Source organism: Benincasa hispida, chromosome 12 (genome assembly GCF_027475165.1).
Source record: "Benincasa hispida cultivar pf3 chromosome 12, pf3_genome.v1.1, whole genome shotgun sequence".
NCBI lineage: Eukaryota > Viridiplantae > Streptophyta > Magnoliopsida > Cucurbitales > Cucurbitaceae > Benincasa > Benincasa hispida.
In genome coordinates this window covers 69,362,962-69,387,870 of record NC_143489.1, presented here as the reverse complement: position 1 = coordinate 69,387,870, position 24,909 = coordinate 69,362,962, and the positions used below count along the sequence as shown (strand labels likewise).

Below are 24,909 nucleotides of genomic sequence, written 5' to 3'. Positions count from 1 at the left end.
TAAAGACCGATAGCTGCACTCTTCGCACTGTAGATATATTTCTGTGTTCGTGGATATAACCAATCAACATAGCGATGACCCTTCACAAATGCTCATAACTACAGCTGGGTCAAAATACCGTTTTACCCCTACAGTTACATCTAACTTCTTAAGTACCACTGATTCCACTAATGAACAGACAATTTATAGTCTAACTATAAACTAGCACCTCTCGAGCTAATGAGAGGTTGAGGCCTCATTGTTCAAGACCCGAAACCAGCTATTAAGAGAGCAATTTATCTACTTTCTCAAGGAATGGGAAGGAGTGAGTTTCATCTTGTGTAGTTGTGTTTCCAGCTCCCTAATCAGAAAAATCCTCAAAATGATAGGCTTATTGAGCTGACTATCATGACCATTCTCACCCATACAGATCAAAGGACTGCTATCATAAGTAGAAGTTCACAGCTCACTCAGGATTAAGGTCAAGTCTCCTATGGTTATCCTAGTGAAATATTAGTTTCTTCAAGTAACAGTGTTATAAAGAGAAATTAATTATTTCGTGGTCCAATCTATGTATAAACTTCTTTATACAGGATATCTTCACTTAACATGTCTTTACATGAATAATATGGTTCATATTGTTTGTAACACTTACATCTCATGTAACAATTACAAAATGGGTCGTATCTGCAGTGTTACCAGGATAAGACACCTAACCTTTATCCATTTACTATAGATCTTTTAGGTTATTACTTGAACATGAACCACCTTTATGTCAACCACATACTGTTCAATTGACATCATATAATCTTGGATCTTAGTTTATTGGATTGAATTAGTGTTGTATAGATGTCAAATAAAATACCTATGTTTTTATCAGATAAATAATTTGTGTTAACAAAACTACAAACCATGAGATACACTAGATTTGGGACATCAATCCCAACAACTTAAATATTTACTGTTAGCTGTAAATATTAAGTAATAACTAGGTCAGAAAAGGGAATATGCAAAATAACAAGCCGAAAGGGAGAAACAATTGATATTATGGATATACGTGAGGTATTGTTACTTAAATAATTTGTAATTGTATTTATTGGTTGCATATTATTAAGCTTGTGCTTATGAAAATGTGTTAGGATTGTTCGTATCTGATTGGATGGTGCAAGGAGAAATGAACTACTGAAAATAAACTTGCAAACAAAGACTTCTGTAATTGATAAAATCAAGAAAAATTTAAATGAAGAGTTACAAGAGAGATCTAGAGAAACTAATTTTGGACATTTCCTTGATTTTCTATTATAAACCAATCTTCCTAGCTGTTATTACATCTAATACAAAGAAAATGTAAACTAAAGTCATTAGTTAAATTTCTTCATAGGTGGTCAAGTACTGAAATTTTTTTAAGAGAGTTTGCATTGATAATTGGTTTAAATTGTGCTGAATTGCCAAGCATTAATAAAAGTGAGATAAAAGAAGGAGGTAATATAAGAAAGACGTACTTCGAGGGTATGAAAGTTGTGACTAGGTAGTTTATTAACATAACTTTTAATATTATCAAGGCAGGATGTGAAAATGATAGGATAAAAATAGAAAAGTTGTATTTTTTGGAATGTTTTCTTCTCCTAAGACAAGATTCGGTGAATGTGAATGTAGACCACATATTGATTGTCGATGACAATGACCTCTTTGATAACTACCCATGGGAAGGGTTGCTTTTGATTTACTTGTTGATGTTATGTATAGAAAAATATACAATAAAGGAAAATCAAGAATATGAATGGGATGATTAATATTCCTAATCTTAGCATGGGCATACGAGGTCATACCCACCTTGAGCTCCTCACAAAATTTATTTTGCAGGAAGATTTCTAACAGTGTTCAAAGGATAGTAAGTTGGATTATGGACAAACAACCGAAATGGAAGGATTTCAAGCAAAAAGTATTTGATTCAAAAGAGGTATAAGCATCTATACAAACAAAATAGACGTAGGTCTTAAATTCTAAACTATAAACTAACATCTTATCTTCTTGTTTACTTGACAACTTAAAATTTGTCCATTACTTGCAACTCCAAAGGAAATGAATATGTCATATTTTGCCCCATTCATTAGGGAGGAAAAAGGGTTTTGCAAGAGGTCGAAGAAAAATTAAGCATATATAGACCGAGAGAGAGTGTGGTTGAAATATCCTTAAATAGAGGACTGACTTCTGCATCTAGTAAAGATGAAATGAAACAAAGGCTCGAAGGAATAGAGAAAATACAACAATTGATAAACACAAGAATGGACCAAAAGTTTGATGCTTTGAAGATTAGTCTGCAAAGGTTGACAAAGAAGATAGATGACTTGGTGGAATTGTCAAACACAATAATTGAATACATGAAGACTACACAGGCTGGTCAATCACATGCATCAGCGAGCAATCTGTTTATGGCATGCAAACTAACTACACTGTATTTGTTGTATAATCACGTGAGTTGCCATAAATCTTATTATTTGTCTGTTTTTCCATTTTCCAAAATCAAACCTTAACATTTGTCATACGCTCCAATCTCCTAAAAGTTATTTCTTAGGAGACATTTGGTAATGCACATCGAGTTGGGTTGGGTGGCTTTTTAAGCCCACTCAGCGTTTCTGTCAATGATGAAGAAAAAACAGTGGGTTAAATAACCCGCCGTTTTACTCCCAACTTAATATCCCTAAAAAGGTGCATTTTAAATAACTCTTCTCTTAGCTCTCCTCTATCGTTCCTCTCTCTCACTCATCCGTCATTTCACATTACTCTCATTCTTATATCTTCCATCTTCTCTCTTCTTCATTCGTCTGGTTCATCCTCTTCATCTCCTCCGTTTTTCTTTCTCCAATTTTCTCTTCTTGCTCGATCGTATGGGTCTTTTCTTGTTGAATCACTCTTTTCTCTTCTTTGTGTATTTTTCTGCGGTTGTTTTCATGATTTTTTTTTCTGAAGATCTACTATGTATGTGGTTGTTTATTGATCTGACTAAGTTTCTTCTTCCTCTTTTGTTTTAAAATTTTTTTTGAGTTTTTTTGTCCGATCTTCTTTTTTTTGGAGTTTTTTTTTTGGGTTTTTGATATGTCTTCTCCGTATGTTTTATTGTTCATTGCATGTTGAATCTATAAGGTTTATTTGTACCATGGATTTTTGGGCTTCGATTTTCTTATTAGGTTTTTTTCCTTAGTTTTTTGGAGTTTCCATTTTCAGATTTTTAGAGTTCTTTTGTCCAATAGATTTTTGGGCTTTGATGTCCCAGGTAGATTTTCATTGGCTTCTTGGGTTTCGATTTTATGAGAATATGTTACACTTCTAGATATTTTTGTAGAATTTGTTGGTTTTGATTTTCTTATTGCTTTTATGTTTTTGTTTTCCTTTTTACTATGTCTTCATAGCCTTCATTCGGTCAGTTCAACCCACTGTTTTTCTTCCTTTTTTGTAGATCTCCTCTCATCGCTTCAATAACAAATTCGTCCCTTTGTTGTTTTTTTTTTTTTTTGCTCTTTCTCAAATTTGATGTGCAGTTAAATTCCTGGTAGGAGCTACTGACTATGTTATTGGATATTGGTTAGGGAAGGGAGTTCGATCGTCCCTACAACAAGTTTGTCTTCTATCATTTCTTTCCAGAGGTCACGATGATTAGTTTATTTTTTCAATATGTCTCTTGTGTTCCAAACTTCATATTTAAATATTCCGAGTCTGGTTTAGACTTCATCTTTCCATTTTCTCTTCAGTTAATTCATCCTCTGTTATTGTTTCTATTTTGTACATTGATTTGTATTAATAAAAAATATACATCTAAATCATCTTTTTTTTTTCTTTTTTTTTTTTTTTAGTTCGCTGGTGATCTGTTTTAGCTTTTATTTAGATTGTCTTTTGTTAATTGATCCATTTTTTTTCTTCACAATATATTAAAGTTGATGTTGAATTGTTTATTGGAGTTGAAATTTCATGTTTTTGTTCTAAGGTCTCTAGAACTTTTTTTTTTTTTTTTTTTTTTTTTTTTTGGCAATGTTGTGTGATATATTATATATCAGTTAATCAAATATTAATTGAATAATATTTAATAAAATTCTCAACTATACATTTAATGCCAACTTGACCCTACCTACTTTAGTTAATACTGATTTTACTCTTTGTGCATTATGTTTAATGAACTCATTATTCAAAATTATTGAGGTTAGGTGCATTTAAGTGCACCTAAATCCCCATCCAACCATCCAACCATCCCCCATCATCTCTTCTATTTATATATGTCTTCCTCCCCACATTATCTTGAGAAATCTCCACTGTCTCCTCCAATTTAGATTGTTGATGAGTCATTTTTCCCATCTTCCCTTCCATTTTTTTCCTCACTTCTAACTTCAATAATTTGGATGTTCTGCCTTTTGTAATATGTTTGTTTCCCCCCTCATACTTCAGTGTTTTATATTCATACATGGGTGGTCATGAATCGAACGATTGTGCTAAAAGAGGTACACTTTCTATTCCATTCTTTTATAATAAAGTAGATCTTTCATTAATGTGGCTTGTTACTTTTGTTATATTACATCTTTGTATACCTCCCATCTATTCTTGGTGTTTTGGACTCTAGTCACTTCGAACTTAATCAAAACGTAAGTTGTATTATGTTCAATACTTATTTCATTTGCAATACATTCTTCCTAATCTAAATATACATTGTTTTGTTTCTTATAGGACCCAAACTAATTACACATTTCCAAATTCCATTCCCAATTAGTTTGAGGTTTGTTAGTTTTACATTCATAGTAATTTTTTTCATAATCCAATATCTGTTTATAAATTTTGGTGAAGTATTTGCAATGAATTGCGACTGTGTTGGTGAATGCTATTTGTTGGACATTTATTGAAGACATTATTATTTGCTTGTAGGTAGTTCTTACACATTATACTATCCGGTGTGAGTGTAATACATGTTTAATAAGAAACTACAATTTTTTTTCTTACTACATCATAGGAATGAAATCAATTTATATTTTTCTAGGATGTTTTTTTTTATACTTTGAAATATTCAAAACCCACCAATAGAAATATATGATGGATCCATAAAAAAACTTGTACTTTAATTTTCAAAAGTCATTGAAGTAAAAAAGTTTTTCAACACTTTCATTTGAAATGCGAAATAAACTTTTTGTTGTATTTAATGGTAAAAATGCAATAAATTTTGGGCAAAATGTAATTTTAACCTTATTGAAAAGACTCAATTTTAAAAAAGGTTTAATCCATATTCCAAATATTGGCCACAAAAGATCATATATAGTCGGTATATGCTGAAAGGATACAGGAGTATCCAAAGCGAAAACGATCATATCCTAATTCTAATTTTACAGAACATACAGAAAACAAAGAGGACGGAAACAAGATATATGTAATATAATAAGCATGTTGTTGTATAGAGAGTAAATAGGAAATACAGATCTAAAGATCACATACCTTTAAAGATTAGCCTCTTGAAAATTCCTTTCTGAATCTCGAACACAACGAACACTTCAAAATCTCAACAACAAAATTCAAATCAATGAAATATAACCACGGAAAAATCTCGTTATTCTTGGGGTAGAGAATCTTTAGAATTTATGAGCTTCCAGATTAATTTTGAAAATAAATGGAAGATTGATTTGAGAGAGTAGAGAATACGCTAAGAACGACAACACCTTATGTCCTAATATGTGTTTTTTTTTTTTCATCTTTTGCACTTCCACTTCCATGTATTAAATATGAGAAAATAATTGTAGGGGGGGGGGAGGGGGGTTCAATAAAAATCGACAACTTCGAGGGAATTGTTGTCGAATGAGCATTCGTATTGTTGAAGGGGTGATTGACAATTATTAGAGGCACATCCTTCTCCCCAGTACTACGTGTTGCCTGATACACAACTGTTGGATTTTATGTCCTAAAACTCATAGTTTGTAAATTAATAAACATATTTTGTTTTGTTTTTCTATAAAGTTGTTATTGAAATTGTAATCTTGAATACAATAAACTAAGGTCCTGAGGCTATTCAATGTAGTTTAAACTTTATGTAGTGACATAAATGTGGATAAGTTCAAATATATAGCCAAAATGGTCTATAGTATATGAATAAGGTTGGGCGCTTTATTCTGGGGACACTATGGATGCGACCCACTTTGTAGTTAGTACAAACAATGTGATCCTGAATCGTTCATATAGAGATATGTGAGTGGGGGCATCCTATGCAATGAGTTTGCATAAGACTGAACCATGAAATAGTCACTTTTTACGTTCTAAATGCCGTTTTATGTATAAAACTGACTATTTCGTTAATTGATGACCTAGGTAACTTAATCTTAATTCTGAGCTAACTATGAACTCCTGTTCACTCGGAATTATTCTTAGATCTGTATAGGTGAGGGCAGCTCATTATTGCTGGCCCAATAAGCCTCCCATTTCAAGGGTAAGATCAAGTGGATAGCTGGGAACATAGGGTGCAAGACGGAATTCGCTCCTACCCGTTATAGGGATAGTAGATAGGTTGTTTCCTTTAGTACTGAATCTAGATCTTGAACAAGGGGCCCCACCCTCTCCTTGGCCCGAGAGGGGTTCGGTTTATAAGTTGGACCTTAAACCAATTATTCATTAGAGGATTAGTGGAACTTAAGGAACAAGATGTAGTCTTTGGTGTACAACGATTTTTATGACCCAACCGAGATTACGAACAACGATTAGCTTACTAATCATTGTTATATCAAATGGACACAAATATATCTATAGGAGTGCAACTACGGGACTAGGGTTGGCAAAAAAATCCGACGGGGCGGGGATTCCCCGCTTTGACCGAGTATGGGGTCAAACCGGGGAAATTATTCGGAGCCCCGTCCGAGGACAGGGACAGTATCCCCACCCCGACCTCGACCCCGACTCCGAATAATCCCCGATTTCGAATTTATATATATATATAGAAATTTTGTAAACTTATATATAAAAAGGCCCAAAAAGTAAAAGCCCAAAACTAAAAAACCCAAACCCAAAAATCCCTAAATCCCTAAACTTATTACTGAAAATTGAAATGAAAAAAATAAAAATCCCTAAAATCCCTAAAATCCCATCCCTCCCCTCCCCTCTCTGTCTCTTCTATTCTTCTACAGTCGAGCCGACTCACACCTCACTGCCTCCTCTCTCTGTCTCTGTCTTTACACTCTACAGCTGACTCACTGCCGAAGTTCCGAACCCACGTCTTCTGCTTCAAAACCGCGCCTACCACAGCGAACCCTCCATCCACTGCCTCTCTGTCTCTTCTGCTTCAAAAATCAAAACCGCGCCGCATCCACTGCTTCAAAAACTGCGCGAAACCGTCCGTCCGTCTGGCGCGAAACAGACCACAGCGAACCTTCCATCCACTGCCTCTAGTTGAGAAGTCCGTCCGGCAGCGTTTCAGGTGAAGATCTAACTTCTGTGTTTGGCCATTTGATAATGAATCGCTGTTTTTTATACCTATTTTATTGTTCTAACTTCTGTGTTGTTTTTCTTTTGAAAAAAACAGATTTGTGCTATTTCGAGATCTATCCGTTCAACTTATGTTCCCAGGTATTCATCTAGTCTTATCCCTAAAATGGTAAGCTTATTAAGCAGGGGCAATTGGTCTACTCTCACCATTTGCAGATTAAAGGATAATCCTGAACAAACAGGAGTTCATAGTTAGCTTAGGATTAAGGTTAAGTTACCTAGGTCATCGCTTCGAAATAGTCAGTCTTAAATAGTAAACAACGTTATAAAGTAAGAGTGACAGGTTTCGTGGTCTGATCTTGCACAAAACTCATTTGCACAGGACACCTCCACTCCTCATGTCTCAACATGCACGAATTATGATCACTTCGTATGTAGCACTTTACAACTCTTTGTAACAGTAGGCTGAATCCAATAGTGTTACCAGAATAAGGTACTCAACCTTATTCATATACTATAAATCATTTTGACTATTTACTTGAACCTGATCCACTTGTATATCTCCACATAAAGTTCAAGTACTCATATAATAGTCAAGGAACTTAGGTTTATTGGATTTCTAAAAAATAATATATTCAACAACTTTATCGAATTCTTAGAATAAGTTCTGATGTTGAAAAACCACGAGTTTTAGGACATAAAACCCAACAAACTCCCATTTGGACTAAAACTCCAGTGGTAACTTATATATCCGATATATAAGATTGAGTTTTTGAGTTTTATAGAGAAATACAATAAACTAGGGCTACCCATGGTTTTTGACATTTGGTATCTCATACCTGATATTTCTCCCACTTGCCCTAGGTTATTAACCTCTGGTATTTCTAGTCTTACTAGATGATTCTTAAACACTTTAGCCGAGAGAATCATTGTTAACATATTAGTATACAAATAGGTTTCTTATGGGGAATTCATCTATTTTTCAATAATGGCTAGGAAGCATATTTTCCTCCCACTACATTGAGGTACTCTCAAATCTTTGATTAAGATGGTCTGACCTACCTTAACAACTCTTGTTAACAGTTAGAGCTAGAAATCTTAATGTCATTATACTTCGATCTTAGTCATTTAAATATCTGAATATTTGCTGATGGCTATCAACAATTTGATTCTTAACAGAAGTTGCTATGAGATAGAACAAACATATATTTTTTTTTTTAGAAAAACATTTCATTCATAACAAAAAAAATATGTACAAAAGGTTCATTACAAGTTTTAACAAAGTGATAATGTACCCATAATCATTATTTTTTGCAATGATATTTAAGTGATTTAGAACAAATGCTACCGTGGGGCAGTAAAGAATTCCTTCACAAAAGTAAGACAGTTCTTGACCAAATACTATCTCCAGAATAACTCATATTCTGATAGTCATTTAGTTATCATTTTCGGTCAAGATCATTACTAACACTTAGTAAGTCTTGTAAGTGTAGACCCGTCATTTTCAGATCTTACAGAACGGTATGAGTATGCCTCCGAAGTAGAAGACAATACCCAAGACGGAACTATAAGACCCTATTCATTTTACTGAAATCTGGGTTGTTCCAAATCCTATGTTACAACCCTCCATAGGGATCGTCGCAGTTAACGACTAGCTAGTGTCGCATAAAAAACGACAGCAAGCGCAACATAAGAATCTCACGGTTCAAACTAATGGAGGAGATTGTAGGACAATGTTGACACATTTCCTTCACCCACTTACTATGAACAACTTCCCCCATTCACCTTATTATTGACCCATGCAAACACTTTTCGTATGGAGCAGTCGAGGTAAAATCGACAAGGAGTTGAGCATGGATCTCATGGTGTGAACTCTTGAGGACGTGAGAACTAATAACTTTTATTCTCCCACTAAAGTGTTCTAAATGTTTGGGTATTTTACTTAGGCAAGATGGCTAATTTCATACAACCTAAGTCTAAGTAGTTTATCCAAATATAACTCTTATAATTGGATTTAACCTACAATGTCTAGGTGATAAACCATTTTATTACCTCACATCGCTCAAGAATGCTCATAAAACTGGTTACCAATGCTCAATTATTCGGCTATAATCCCCAGGTAGGAGGTATTCCGTAGACCGTCAACTTAAATACCCCCAGCCTTCTACAGAATCATGTACCGGTTGAGTTTGTAACCATAGTTTTACAAGTTTAACGACCTATTTTAACTATTAAAATAAGTGGTTAACCTAAGTGAGCATACAACTATTCTTTGTTATGGATTTTAAACGTTTAACTCAATTTTATAATGGCTTACAAAATTTAGACATAATATCCATGACAAACAACGAAGGTATCTAATATAACTATTATATTAAACATAACCCTAACATGCATACTATATATCATAACAATTATAACATACTGTCAATGCATGTATCATGCTTCCTACAGTGGGGTTTTAAAATCTACATGGCATATTGTATGCATATACATGAATTTATTTGATTATCGCATACATCTCATGCATAAACAATCAAATACTAATTGTTATGGTTTTCGTTTTGGCATAAACAAGCAAACAGATAGCTAATTATTACAAATAGCTTCATAACCGTCTTTGAACCGCTCGAACCACTCCAAACCGAACCCAAAACAACTTGAACCGAGCTGGACGAGTCTGAACCGGACCAACAAAGCCTGAACCGAACCAACCACAACCATTTGAAGCTGAACCGGATTGAACCTTGAGTAAACCGGTCAAACTGGTTGCTCTCGGTCCAACCTCAATATGCTGCTAAGGCCGATCGTGTAGTGCTTGGAGGTAATCGTCTAGTGTCGTCGCCTTGGGTTGAGAGAAAATACACGATCGCATAGTGTTTGCTGAAAGCTAGACGATTGTTTAGCTCTATCGCATAGGACTAGGCGATCGTTTAATTCCATTGCAATGTAATCATTTAGTCCATCGCATAATACTAAGCAATCGCTAACACCATCACCCATCGCATTCAAGTCATCATTTATATCCGCCGCAGCTAAACGATCGCATAGCTCCATCGTATAGAACATCATCGCATCGTATAACATTTATCTACACGATCGCTTAGCTCCACGACCAAACGATCCCTTCGCGCTAGCGCGTAACACTTCATCGCATTGCTTAGCGTGCATCGTTGCTAAACGATCGTTTAGCGCCATTGTTTAGCAAAATCAACGAATCGTCTAATTCCCACGACTAAAACTAAACGATCGCGTAATGCTATCGTATAGAAAATGAACACATCGCTTAGCTTCTGTAGGTACACGATCGTTTAGCGTTCAACATCACAACGACCAACGCATATTACTAAACGATTGTATAACTTTTCTTCTCATCGTGTAATGTCTGGAGCTAAACGATCGTTTAGCAACTGGACCTCAGCAACAAATTTAAGCAGAAGCTGAAAACTCTAGAACAACAGCTCGACCTCATTCGCTTGTTTCTTCAATTATATATTAATTTCAACTCTAATGACTCCAAATAAATTATAGACTCTTACTAACACATAAATGCTCATCAAACAAGAGCCAATTTCAAATTTAATTGAGAAATTAAAGAGAATTAAAATGCCAAAACAGAGAAAATCATAGCAGTACAACAGTTTCATATATCTCATAAAAAACACCCACCTTGCCAAAATTAGACCGAATTGAAAGCTTAAACCTGGCTTTGATACCAATTGTTAGAGTTAAACAACATGCAACGAAAGTATCAAGGATCCATAAGCATTCTAATTCACTAATTTTGGCAAAAACTAAAGAATGTTGTTTATAAAAATGGGTTTCCAGAACATACCTTTGATGAACTTTTCAAGAAAATGTCTGTTCAGCTGTTGTCTTCACTTGATATCAACGCGAACCACCTGCCTTCTCTACTATGCTCTTGGAGTATTAGGTAGAGTTATGGGACTCAAGAATAGATTGAAGATGTGGAGAAACAAGAAAAGCTCACAGCAGCAGCAAGTTGAAGAAGACAGTCTATTCTTCACCGAAATTTCTCTCAAAATTCTGTACTCTTCTTTTTATCTTACTCTTCTCCAATAACTCCAATCTTCTTTATATATCAAGATGAACATGCAAAGAGATGGAGTGCATGGCTTGCAGCTCATGCTTGGATAATCAAAGTAGAGAAGAAAATGCTTTGTGTGTGAGCATAAAGATGATTATAATGGAGTAAACTCTTTTTCCACTTTGTGCAATCCATGCAAAACGAATTTCCATTTTCTTTTTAAAATACAAAATGACTTTTAAATCATTTTAATTTAAAATTTGATTTTCTTAAATTAATTTAATATCAAATATTAAATTAATTTTTGCATAATAATCATCTTTATATATTTAAATAATATTTAAATATTTATTCTCTTGTCCCGTTTAATTTGAACGTTTCAAATTAATTTCTCAAGCTACTCTAAAGCTTACCCATTTACGAGCTAGTAGGGGGACCTCGTGGACCTACAGATCATGGGCTCCAACGATCCGAGATTAATTGACTAAACTCATTAGACCGATTTAACCCCCATTTGTTAACTAATTGGTGATTCCACTAAAACCCATAGTTGAACTCCCCTCACTGTAGATATATTATGTCTACTCGATATAACCATGATTAGTAAGTTAACCCTTCACAGGTTGCTCGTAATAACGGCTGGGTCGAATCTCTGTTTTACCCCCGTAATTACCTCTTGTTCCTTAAGTTCCATTGATCCCCTAATGAACAATTTATTTGTGATCCAATCAATAAATTGAATCTCTCTCAGGCCAATGAGAGGGTAAGGCCTCTTGTTCAAGACCCGGAGTCAGCACTTGAAGAGAACAACCTCTCTACTAACCCTAATCGGGTAGGAGTGAATTCCCTCTTGCACCCTATGCTTCCAGCTATTCATTCGGTCATATCCCCAAAATGGTAAGCTTATTGAGCAGAGGTAATTGGTCTACTCTCACCATTTGCAGATCAAAGGATAATCCCGAACAAATAGGAGTTCATAGTTAGCTCAGGATTAAGGTTAAGTTAGGTAGGTCATCGTTTCGAAATAGTCAGTCTTAAACAATAAACAACGTTATAAAGTAAGAGTGACAGAATTCGTGGTTCGATCTTGCACAAAACTCATTTGCACAGGACACCCCCACACCTCATGTCTCAACATGCACGAATTAGGATCACTTTGTGTGTAGCACTTTACAACTCTTTGTAACAACTACAGAGTAGGTCGCTGATGCGTTATTTTAGGCGATGAAATAATAAAAGGAATTGCGGTGATGGAAATGCATTGTGCAACAAGTTTTCTCAGCAGAATCCAAGTATAAATCCTACCGAGTTTCCTGGCAAGTCAAAGGTCGAACTCAAGGAATAAGGAAAACAATATGCAGTGATAATTTTTAAGATCACTTTGCAGTAACAAATAAATTAATGGTTTGATTGGTTTGTTGGTTGAAGTATAAAAAGTATGCAGTGGATTTGCGAAAAAATTGATTATGCGACAGATACACTGAGTATGCGGAAGAACGGGTAGAGAAGGTCTTTAGCTAGCGTTTCCCGAGGATGTGTTCAAACTATACGATCATGCTACACTCATGCGACAACAAATCATTTTCCAATGCAAATGCGGTAACTCCTAATTCTAGGACGCATGCGATGAATGCGATAATATCCATAGAGCTTATTCCTAAGTCTCTACTTCTTGCCTATGCGATGATGCAAGATGCACACAGAGACAAGGTGACCGCATACAATCATAACCTATCTCTAGGATGCATGTGATGCATTAATAGCAAACAGTGCTTATTCCTAAGCTCCTATCTCTTGATTATGCGTCTTATTTGACACTTCCGAGCCTAGATTCTAATCTGACTTTTCCAAACCTAGATTTTATCCTTAGACTACCCTCCCGAGTATCTATAATGGACGAATGACGCATACATAATACAAGATAATCGCATGAAGATCCCCAGTTATGCTAGCTAAGTGCTTCTCAACCCATTCGACAGATTTAGCTACTCATGCGTAATAAATAGAGAGTGAACAAATATAAAGAAGTAAATTCCATTTCTATAGGTAAGTTCGAAGTACAAAATGATAATGGAAGGTAAGGATAGAGAGCCTGGTAGTAATCCCTTGCTTTCCAAGGCTTTTACACTGTTAACTCTATTATGTTCAAAAGATGTTCCTGCTTCCGCAAGAGTTGGCTCTCTCTCTCTGATCTCGACGCATCCAACACTCTTTCAAGTTCACTGGAACAATCTCTCGGTACAATCTCACTTCCCTCGCTTTTGCCTTCTTAATAAAAGAAAAACTAAGAACAAGTCTACTTCTAACTATGGAGAAAATTATCTAACTGTCGAAATCCTTCATTGAAGGTAGCCTCTGGTATTTATAGAGTTTCCGGGTGAAAGGCTTTTTCTCTCTTACTGATGGGATGACATTGATCCTCTGTCTGATGCGCCAAATATTTGTCACCGAAAAGTTGAGTGTACTTGCTACAGTAGTTCGTTAACGGCTTGTCAACTTAATTCGGAATCGACCATCATCAGCTTTCTGTCCCATCATGATTTATTATGCTTTTCACCCAGATGCGCCCACCAAGTTGCACCGACTCTATGCGCAACCTTCTCGAGTAGATATTTGCGAGCGCAAATGACCGCATAGCCTTGTGGTAATGCAATCTCTTAATGTGCTCCGTCGTTGATTTCTTGTGATCGCATTTTCCGCCTTGCATCAACGCATTTTCTGCACAAAAATACATAAGTTAATTGTTTTGATGCGATGGATGCATGCGACCGCAATATTATGAACTTAATGCTTTTTGGACGCAATCTTATATGTTTTTATCAACGCAACCTTACATTGTCTTATAACTTATGTAAGACCCTTACATTAAATCTAAAGTGGAAAGTTAAATAGAGAAGAAAAATCCTAAGTAAGGATATTGGAACAAAGGGTGGAAAACATCAAAATTATCTAAAAGGTGACCAAAAATCCAAAACGCCTATGAAGGGCTTAAAACATGTTGGACGCAAGAAGGCATGGAGGATGGAAGCAAGAAGACTTGAAAAATGGCTAAAGGTTGCATACAACCAACGCAAGGACATACATGAGCCATGGCAACACGGGCAGGAGATATGCGTCGAGTGAGCATGCTAGGCACACAGGCCATGCGTTGAAGCTAAATGCACAAGCCATGCGCCAAGCACGCAGCCATGCGTCGAGGACAAGCGCACAGGTCGTACGTCAAGCGCGCAACCCATGCGTCGATGGTGTATGCTGAGCGCCCTGCCTATGCATCGAATGGGCAAGCAGGCAAGCCATCCTATGCGTCGAAGCGCTGCCGAGTCTGCTGAGCAACCATGCGTCGATGCTCTATGCCAAGCGCACACCCATACAGCGAGGCACGCCCATGCGACAAGACACGCCCATGCGGCCAAGCGCGCAAGCGCCTAGGCAGCACACCCATGAGTTGATGGTCAGCGTCGTGCGTCCATGCTTAGTAGGCCGAGCAAGCACACCTAGCAAGCCATGCGTTGGTGATGGCTAACTCATGCGTTGGCTAAGTGGGACTTTGATGAAGGAAAGGTGAGTTGCTATGCGTTAAGGATAAAGTATAAGGCTAATTGATGGAAACTTCAAGGGAGGATGCCAATGGTATACGAGCATAAGTCTTAAACAATTTAAGTAGAGAAATATGTAAAGTATTTAAGTAATTTAGGTGACAAAAGGAGGATCACACAAAATTCTAGCATGAGGTGGACAAAGGAGATTTCATGCAATTGAAGTCTTATCACATCAAGCAGGAGGTGGGTGAAGGAGATTTCATACAAAAAAAGAGATTTTGGCTAGCAAGCTGAAATGAGAACAACTCAAGGCTAGGCTGGGTAGACTAAGTGTTGGCAGCTCCAAAGTGAGACAAATGGGAGTTGAGTTGTCACCATAGGGTGAGTTTGAAATGGCTATAAATAGAGGGGTTGTGCAAGAGGGATTTATTCATACCATCACCTAAATCGTGTGTTGAGAGCGTAATTAGAGAGTTATGTTTGAGTTATTAGGCTGCCAAGTTGATTGGAGATCAAAAGAAACAAAGGTTGCGTTGGTGAGGCATTGAGTCAGCTGGACGCATAGCCAGCCCACACCTTGTGCGCACGCAGCGCTGCGTTTGCTCGTTCACGCGTGCCTCGCTCGATGCATCCCGCGGGCCAGCCCAACGCAGCTACCTCCCCCGTGCGAAGTATCACGCTCAGCGCAACGCACGCCCAGCGCACGCCCAGCACCAGTCCCCTATGCGGTACAACATGCCCACCCTGCCTACCATAGTCCAAATAACCTCTAAAGAGGCTAATTTTGGGATTTTGCCTAAATTGGAGTAGGGTAAGCTGGTATTTTCATTATATAATGGTATTTTGGCTAGTTTGACATTATTTATTGATATAACAAGTATTAATTGAGGAATTTCCATTGATATGGAGGAATTCTTAGGAAGGTATTCTCAAGGTGATTTTAGTGGGAAAACTTGCTTACGGTGAGTGTTTACTTAGTTTTATGCGTTGATATGTGGATAAATGCATATGTAAGTGCCAAATGTATGCTTATGATGTTATGTTGTTGCCATGATATTGCTTGTGAAATTGCTATGGAAACTGAGATTATACCCAGATTACATAAGTTAGCATGCTTAATAAAAGGTGCTTGGCGGAAAAATATAGTCACGCTCGGTCGGCGGGAAATAATAATCGTTGACGACCGGCGGGAAATATAGTCAAGTTACCTAAACATGACTAGCGGGAAAGGAATTGTCGATGTGCACATTGGCAGGAAAAGTGGGTTATAGGAAAGTTTCCATAAAAAGTTGTTACGATTGATATTGTGTCTATGATATGAGCATGCCACGTATAGCATAGAACTGGAGGATGATGATTGAATGAATATACACATGATCATGCATGAATTATACTGGAATTGTGATTATGTGATTGATTTCCCAAAATATATATATATATTTTGCAAAGTGATTATTATTTTAAAAGAACCACTCACTGGGCTTAGTAGCTCACACTTTTCCAAATGTTTTCTTATATCCCCCCAGGTAGCATTCAGGAAGGAGTCTACTAACCACCAACACACTAGGACTTGGTAAATTCTCAGGGCACGACTCGGATCATGTAATAAAGAATATAGGAAATTGAACTATGTGTATGAAAGTTAGATAGATTATTGTAAACATGTTAAAATCTTAATAGATATGGGGGGAAATGTTAAATTGAAATATTGTTTTGGAATACTACTAGTGTACCCTCACGCTCCCTTCCAGGTCTTGGGGGGCTAAGGCTTGGGAAGGGGTGTGACAACTTGGTATCAGAGCAAAGGTTTACGTAAAACCTGGAAAAAGTTGAGTCTAGCATAAGATAAATAGAATCTAGGAAGAGTAAAGGAAAAAGGGATAGGTTAAAGCCAAAGCGGCATCAGGAAAAGTCTTACCTAAGGTAGGGAAGTCAGATAATATTAGAAACTAGGCCAGGTCAAAACCTAAAAAGGAATAAATATAATTAAATATATTAGGAAAAACCTATAGTAGAATCAGGAAAGGTTAGGAGAAAGAAATAAGGAATAATAAGTGGACATAGGGAAACATGAGAAAGGGGAAGTGAAAATAAAGAAATTAGTAAGTAATAACCTGAATAATGTCCACTGTAGGAAATGAATCCAAGCAGACAAGACTGGTGGTGGAATGACTCCGGAACACGAATTTGAGACCGCGGCGCTAGCCCAGGGGAAAACCCTGAAATATCTGAGAATAGTGTGAACAATAATATTGAATATCCTATTACCTTGAACAATGTAAACTTTGTGGGATCCTGAACTAACATGGGATGTCCACAATGTGGTAAAAATCATAATGGTCTGTGTCTGAAAGGGACCGGAATTTGCTATGGGTGTGGTAAGGTTGGCCATATCCGCAAAAACTGTTATACTTTTCAGAGAAAAACAAGAGAGATCCAGGAAAAATATCAACGAGAACTGGCCGGAGGTTCGAGTTCAGGAAGTAACAACATACTGCTTGAACTAACGGTGGACCAAGAATGGGCACGTGCAGGAAAGAAGAATATTCCTTGATGTATCGTGATCGAATTCGAGGAACAACCCACCTATGACTCTAACAACATGGAATCCTATAAATTTTGTATTTTCTGTAAGGAAATAGGACATATTCAAGAGAGGTGTGTATGGAGGAACGAGAGGATGCATCTTAATTTTGAAAACTTACGACTATCGGAGAACGAGTAAACAAATAACTATGTAGACTGGAAGAAACTACTAATGTAAATAGCAACAATGTTCATAAATTAAAATAGTATGTTGATAACATATGTCTAATTTATATGTGAATCGTTGTAGACAAAATGCTGAGAAGTGGAAAACGTAGAACGGGGCAACCCTCTGGGAATGAAAGTGAAAGTGCCTTAAACCATCCAAAAGAAAAATCTAGGGAGGAAGAACAAATGGATAAATTCACCCAAAGACTTCAAGCAAGCTTAGAGAATATCAACCTGATCCCGAGAAGAAATATGGGATAGAACGATTAAAGGCATTGAGAGCCACAAACTTTGAAGGAACAAAGGATCCTGCAGATGCAGAAGCATGGATGAATCAAATAGAAAAATGTTTTGAAATGATGAGATGTCCTGAAAACCGTAAGGGTAGTCTTGCCACATTCTTACTGCAAAAACAGGCAGAAGATTGGTGGAAGCTACTAAAGAATAGGAGGGGCGATCAAGAAGAAATATGTTGGGAGGAATTTCGAAAAGCGTTTTTCGAAAGATTCTATCCCCGATCATTCAGGGATATGAAACAAGAAGAATTCCTATAGCTCATGCAGGGAAACATGACTATAGCGGAATATGAATTAAAGTATACGGAGTTATCCAAGTATGCTTTAAACATAGTGGTGGATGAAAAGGAACGCCGTCGGAGGTTTGAAACAGGATTAAGACAAGAAATTTGAACTTCTGTTACAGCAACCGCAGAATGGGGAGACTTTTCAAAGCTAACAGAAGCCGTGATAAGAGTGGAAGAAGTTTAACGGCGGAAGAAGTAAGACCGGAAAGAGACTCATCAATGAGTCGGTGGCGGAGGGAAGAACCAAGAAATTTTACCCCCAGGGTGGAAAGCAGAAGTGGATGGAAAAGAAGAGGAGTTACCAACACTAAAGCAGACCCTGAACGGGAGAGCCAAATAAAGGAATCAATGATGAGCGTTAACCAAAGACCAAGATGCCCGATCTATAATAAATATCACTAGGGAAGATGTTGGGAGCAAACCTAAGAACAGTCGCACACATGTTTTAAGTGTGGCAGACCAGGACACTTTAAACAAGAATATCCTCAGTTAATGGATACTGGAAATGTACAACCATCAAATAACCTGGGAGGAAAATCAACGATGGTTGAAGGAGGACGAACTGTAGGAGGGAGAAAAGAGGAAATAGGAAAAATGACGTTGGGGAAACTATATGGACTAACTCAAGATAGAGGAGACAATATGTCGGTCGGGGGAAAAGGGAAAGAGAAAGTTTTAGAAGACTAGAATAAAAAGTCATGGTGTAATAAAACTTTATGAGGCAAATTATTAAATAAAAGTTCTATTGTAAATTAAGTTTCGTTTAATTTGGAGGACGAAATTATTCTAAGGGGGTGGTAAATGTAAGACCCTAACATTAAATCTAAAGTGGAAAGTTAAATAGAGAAGAAAAATCCTAAGTAAGGATATTGGAACAGAGGGTGGAAAACATCAAAATTATCCAAAAGGTGACCAAAAATCCAAACGCCTATGAAGGGCTTAAAACATGTTGGACGCAAGAAGGCATGGAGGATAGAAGCAAGAAGACTTGAAAAATGGCTAAGGGTTGCATACAACCAACGCAAGGGCATACATGAGCCATGGAGACATGGGCAGGAGGTATGCATCGAGTGAGCATGCTATGCATGCAGGCCATGCGTTGAAGCTAAGTGCATAGGCCATGCGCCAAGCACGCAGCCATGCGTCGAGGACAAGCGCACAGGCCGTGTGTCAAGCGTGCAGTCCATGCGTCGATGGTGTATGCCGAACACCCTGCCTATGCGTCGAACGGGCAAGTAGGCAAGTCATCCTATGCGTCAAAGCGCTGTCGAGTCTGCTGAGCAGCCATACATTGATGCGTTATGCCAAGCGCACACCCATGCATCAATGCGCTATGCCAAGCGCACGCCCATGCAACAAGACACGCCCATGCGGCTGAGCATGCCTATGCAGCCGAGAGTGCCTATGTGGCCAAGCGTGCAAGTGCCTAGGCAGCACACCCATGAGTCGATGGTCAACATCGTGTGTCCATGCTTAGTAGGCCAAGTAAGCACACCTAGCAAGCCATGCGTCGAGGGTGAGTGGCCACCCTATGCGTTGGTGATGGCCAACTCATGCGTTGGCTAAGTGGGACTTTGATGAAGGAAAGGTGAGTTGCTATGCGTTAAGGATAAAGGGTAAGGCTAATTGATGGAAAACTTCAAGGGAGGATGTCAATGGTATACGAGCATAAGTCTTAAACAATTTAAGTAGAGAAATATGTAAAGTATTTATGTAATTTAGGTGGCAAAATGAGGATCACACAAAATTCTAGTAGGAGGTAGACAAAGAAGATTTCATGCAATTGAAGTCTTATCACCTCAAGCAGGAGGTGGGTGAAAGAGATTTCATGCAAAAAAGGAGATTTTGGCTGGCAAGCTGAAATGAGAACAACTCAAGGCTAGGCTGGTAGACTAAGTGTTGGCAGCTCCAAAGTGAGACAAATGGGAGTTAAGTTGTCACCATGGGGTGAGTTTGAAATGGCTATAAATAGAGGATATGGGCAAGAGGGATTTATTCATACCATCACCTAAATCGTGTGTTGAGAGCATAATTAGAGAGTTACTTTTGAGTTATTAGGTTGCCAAGTTGATTAGAGATCAAAAGAAACAAAGGTTGCGTTGGTAAGGCATTGAGTCAGCCGGACGCATAGCCAGCCCACACCCTGCGCGTACGTAGCGTTGCATCCGCTCGTTGGCGCGTGCCTCGCTCGATGCATCCCGCACGCCAGCCCAGTGCAGCTGACTCCCCCGTGCGATACATCACACCCAGTGCAACGCACGCCTAAATGCGCCAGTCCCCTGTGCGGCACAGCACGCCCATCCTGCCTACTGCCCAACACCCAACTGCCTACCACGGTTCAAATAACCTCTAAAGAGGCTAATTTTGGGATTTTGCCTAAATTGGAGTAGGGTAAGCTGGTATTTTTATTATATAATAGTATTTTGGCTAGTTTGACATTATTTATTGATATAACAAGTATTAATTGAGGAATTTCCATTGATATGGAGGAATTCTTAGGAAGGTATTCTCAAGGTGATTTTAGTGGGAAAACTTGCTTACGGTGAGTGTTTACTTAGTTTTATGCGTTGATATGTGGATAAATGCATATGTAAGTGCCAAATGTATGCTTATGATGTTATGTTGTTGCCATGATATTGCTTGTGAAATTGCTATGGAAACTGAGATTATACCCAGATTACATAAGTTAGCATGCTTAATAAAAGGTGCTTGGCGGAAAAATATAGTCGGGCTCGGTCGGCAGGAAATAATAATCGTTGACGACCGGCGGAAAATATAGTCAAGTTACCTAAACATGACTAGCGGGAAAGAAATTGTCGATGTACACATTGGCGGGAAAAGTGGGTTATAGGAAAGTTTCCATAAAAAGTTGTTATGATTGATATTGTGTCTATGATATGAGCATGCCACGTATAGCATGGAACTGGGGGATGATGATTGAATGAATATACACATGATCATGCATAAATTATACTGGAATTGTGATTATGTGATTGATTTCCCAAAAAAAATATGTTTTGCAAAGTGATTATTATTTTAAAAGAACCATTCACTGGGCTTAGTAGCTCTCACTCTTCCAAATATTTTCTTATATCTCCCCTGCCCCCACAGGTAGCAAAGTGGAGCGTTCAGGAAGGAGTCTACTAACCACCAACACACCAGGACTTGGTAAATTCTCAGGGCACGGCTCGGATCATGTAACAAAGAATATAGGAAATTGAACTATGTGTATGAAAGTTAGATAGATCATTGTAAACATGTTAAAATCTTAATAGATATGAGGGGAAATATTAAATTGAAATATTGTTTTGGAATACTACTGGTGTACCCTTACGCTCCGTCCCAGGTCTTGGAGGCTAAGGCTAGGGAGGGGGTGTGACAACTTAGCACTGTAATAACGTGCATTTCTGCCCGTTATCACACCCCCAAATTTAAACAATGCTTGTCCTCAAGCATAAGCTAAATATTTCCTTTAGAAACTCGACCACCTTCCCTTTCCTAGATTTCTCAATGATGCCTCATTAAAATCCTATACGCCAAAATTTCCTTAATTCTTATTCAGGTCTCTTCTTAAAACATTTCTAAAATTTAGGGACCGCAAGTTTAACCTTAAAAAAGGCTTTACTAAATTCTAGGACATCGCATGATTTTTTTCAAAAAAACTTTTTCACTGGGGTGTTAAATGATTTTTTTATCCTTGCTTATTTTAGACATTATTTTTTTTTCTCTCTGATCTTGCGCTGATCCAAGTGTCTCACTTTCGTTTTGGCTTGCCCCCACGTGTGTCATGCGGACATCCAACTACGAGCAAGATGCTCCTTCTCAGACTAAACTTTTGCCCATTTGGCAGCGGAGTTGTGGTCATTTCTTTATGCGTTGATCACGATTCCCACCTTCGTTTTGGCTTGCCCTCACGTGTGTCATGCGGACATCCAACTACGAGTAGGATCTGATCGCAATGTTATGATTTTTTTATAAGCCTAAAAATAGCAAGGTCGAAAATAAATACCGCACCCCCAAATTTAAAATGCAGCAATGTCCTCCATGCCGAAAGATTGAAAGAAATCATGCGATATTCTTAGGAAGTTTCGTAAAGGTTCAGTTTGAAAGAAAGCTAGCAAACCACTAACTTCTAGAAATATTTCATGAGGTGACTGTCCTAAAATTATGTTGACTCTAGTGTATACGAAAAAAAGAAGCATGCTTTTCATCATTGAAATCATAATTGGCAAAGAGAAATCATGCAGTGACTTACTAAATTGATCAATGTTAAATGATTGCGGTAACCAAAGAGGATGTGGTGATAAAATTTTCAAAATTAAAATGCAATGTGATAATGCAAAATTTGGAATAAAGTCAAAGAAAGATACAACCCCCAAATTTGCGTTGTTGCCTGCATTATTTGTTGACTCATCCTGCTTTGCGGCGATCTTCTTTCTTTGCATCGAGGTGATGAAATTAAGTGGTAGCATCTTCGTGTAGCACCTTTGCAATCGTTCACCTCGATTGCTGCAAGAAAAACATTAAGAGGGTCAAATAATATTAAAAAAAAGGAGTTAACAAAATCGTTTACCGCGATCGCGATCGCAATTTTTTTTTTGATATAAATAAACGATAATAGTTAAAAGAAAGGTAATGAAAGTTCATGAAGCATTGCTATAAAAAGGATATTTCAAAAGGAATGCGTCCCTGATGAGTTTAAGTTACATAGTAACTCAAGGACTGCTTATTTAAGGCTGGACTTTTCACGTCCACGGTGGCTTTTTCTTCTTTTCTTGTCTTCTGGAATCTTGACTGTCTTAATCTGGAGCTTTTACCCAATAATGTTCATCATAATCTCCCTCTTGCGCACATCAGTTTGAGTGTGATTGGTCAAGAGGAATGGTCGTCCCAATATGATGGGCGCATCTTCGTACGCTTTATAATCCAAAATGATGAAGTTTTCCGGCAAGATGAATTTGTCAATTGAGATTGCAACATCTTTCAACTCTCCCTCGAGATGTATTTAGGATCTATCTGCAAGTAGAAGAGTCTCCGTCATGGGCGTGAGTTTGCCCATATTCAGTCGTTTGAAGATTGATAGCAGTGTTAAGTTTATACTCGCCCCAAGATCGCATAATGCTTAACTAGTGTAGACCCCTCCAATTGAACATGGTATCGTGAAGATTCTTGGGTCGCACATTTTTTGTGGGATCATGTCACACATACTCGCCCCAAGGGTTGTACGTATCGGAATAAAGGTTGTTCTTTATGAAGTATACTGACTGCGGGTTTCCTGGGCATTCTTCCATCAGATGAGTGTCTCCACAGATGACACAACCTGCGGTCATTTGAACAATTGCGTTGACCTGCCCTTTTTTCGCTCCCGTGCTATTAATTATGCTGCCTTGTATCAAACTCATCATCGCAGCCATTTAGTTCTGAAGGGATGCGATGGCCTCGTCGTTCACGTCTCCATCTTTAATTCTTAATCTTTAATCGCTTTCTCTCCAGTCCTCATGATTTTTTGAAATGCGATCAGGGATATTTTTTGCCTCCTCATAAGTTTTGTCCAGCAGACCTCTAGCTGCTGTCGCATTGGCAGCGGTCTGCGAAGCATGGTTCAGTCCTTGGTAAAAAATCTCCATCTATAAGCAGTCTGGTAAGCCATTATGTGGACAGTCTTTTACCAGCCTTTTAAATCTCACCTAAGCGTTGTTGAGCGATTCGTCAATTTCCTGTTCAAAATTCGTAATTAACTTCCTCCTCCTTGCATTCTCCATTAGAGGGAAGTATTTCTTCATGAACTTTTCCACGACTTGTTTCCACGAAGTTATCTCTCCCGGTTCGAGAGAATAAGCCCATTTTCTTGCTTGATCGCACAACGAAAACAGGAAAAAAATTAGTCGAACTTCCTCGGTAGAGATATTCAGGAACACAAAAGTATTACATATTTCTATGAAGCTCCGGAGGTGGGCGTGCGGGTCCTCGCCATGCCTTCCTTCAAACTGTCCAAGATTATTTGCAACATAACCGGTTTCATTTCAAACCTCGATTTGTCTAGCGTTGGCCTCATGATTCCTGAGGACAAATTGTAGAGGTTGGCCGATGCATAGTCCCGAATGGGTCTATTGTGGTCATTCGCCAGAAGGATGAGGTTGGCCATTATATTATTTGCGTTTGCGGCCTTTTCTTCCGGTTGCTCTGCCATTCTTGGAGTACTATCTTGTTGGTGTTGTTGGCGACTGTCTCTCAATCTTCGTCGAAACATTCTTTCCATCTCCGGGTCGTAGTTCGCCAGAGATTGAAAGCTACAAAGAAATCAGAAAAACTACCGTTAGCACACTGAATTGTCGAAGTCCCCGGCAACGGCGCAAAAAACTTGATGCGTTATTTTATGCAGTAAAATAATGAAAGGAATTGCGATGATGGAAATGTGTTGTGCAACAAGTTTTCTTAATAGAATCCAAGTATAAATCCTACCGATTTTCCTGGCAAGTCCAGGGTCGAACTTAGGGACTAAGGAAAACAATATGCAGTAATAATTTTTAAGATCACTTTGTGGTAACAAATAAATTAATGGTTTA

The 24,909-nt window shown here is 37.9% G+C and overlaps 1 protein-coding gene across 9 annotated transcripts; it reads left to right on the top strand.

Annotated features, from left to right (window-relative positions):
* The first annotated feature begins 2,702 nt into the window (after positions 1-2,702).
* Positions 2,703-22,852, top strand: LOC150032170 (uncharacterized). 9 transcript variants are annotated; one of them, XM_090307818.1, is made up of 6 exons: positions 2,703-2,865; positions 3,519-3,595; positions 4,417-4,469; positions 7,180-7,411; positions 7,517-7,560; positions 21,455-22,852. In XM_090307818.1, exons 3-6 carry the CDS (start codon positions 4,433-4,435, stop codon positions 21,562-21,564), a joined length of 423 nt encoding a protein of 140 aa, XP_090163944.1. In that variant the 5' UTR covers positions 2,703-2,865; positions 3,519-3,595; positions 4,417-4,432; the 3' UTR covers positions 21,565-22,852. The 9 variants fall into 9 exon arrangements, 4 of the variants coding, with proteins under 4 accessions (XP_090163944.1, XP_090163943.1, XP_090163942.1 ...); XM_090307817.1 differs by having other exon boundaries at positions 3,519-3,623; XR_016525097.1 differs by adding an exon at positions 4,693-4,741 and having other exon boundaries at positions 2,707-3,595.
* The last annotated feature ends 2,057 nt before the right edge of the window (positions 22,853-24,909 follow it).

Coding starts and splice junctions, on each gene's coding strand:
- LOC150032170 (XM_090307818.1), top strand. CDS start 4,433: ATGGGTGGTCATGAATCGAACGATTGTGCTAAAAGAG. Junction 7,412..7,516: donor TCCGTCCGGCAGCGTTTCAG/GTGAAGATCTAA, acceptor TGAAAAAAACAG/ATTTGTGCTATTTCGAGATC. Junction 7,561..21,454: donor CGTTCAACTTATGTTCCCAG/GTATTCATCTAG, acceptor CTGCCCCCACAG/GTAGCAAAGTGGAGCGTTCA.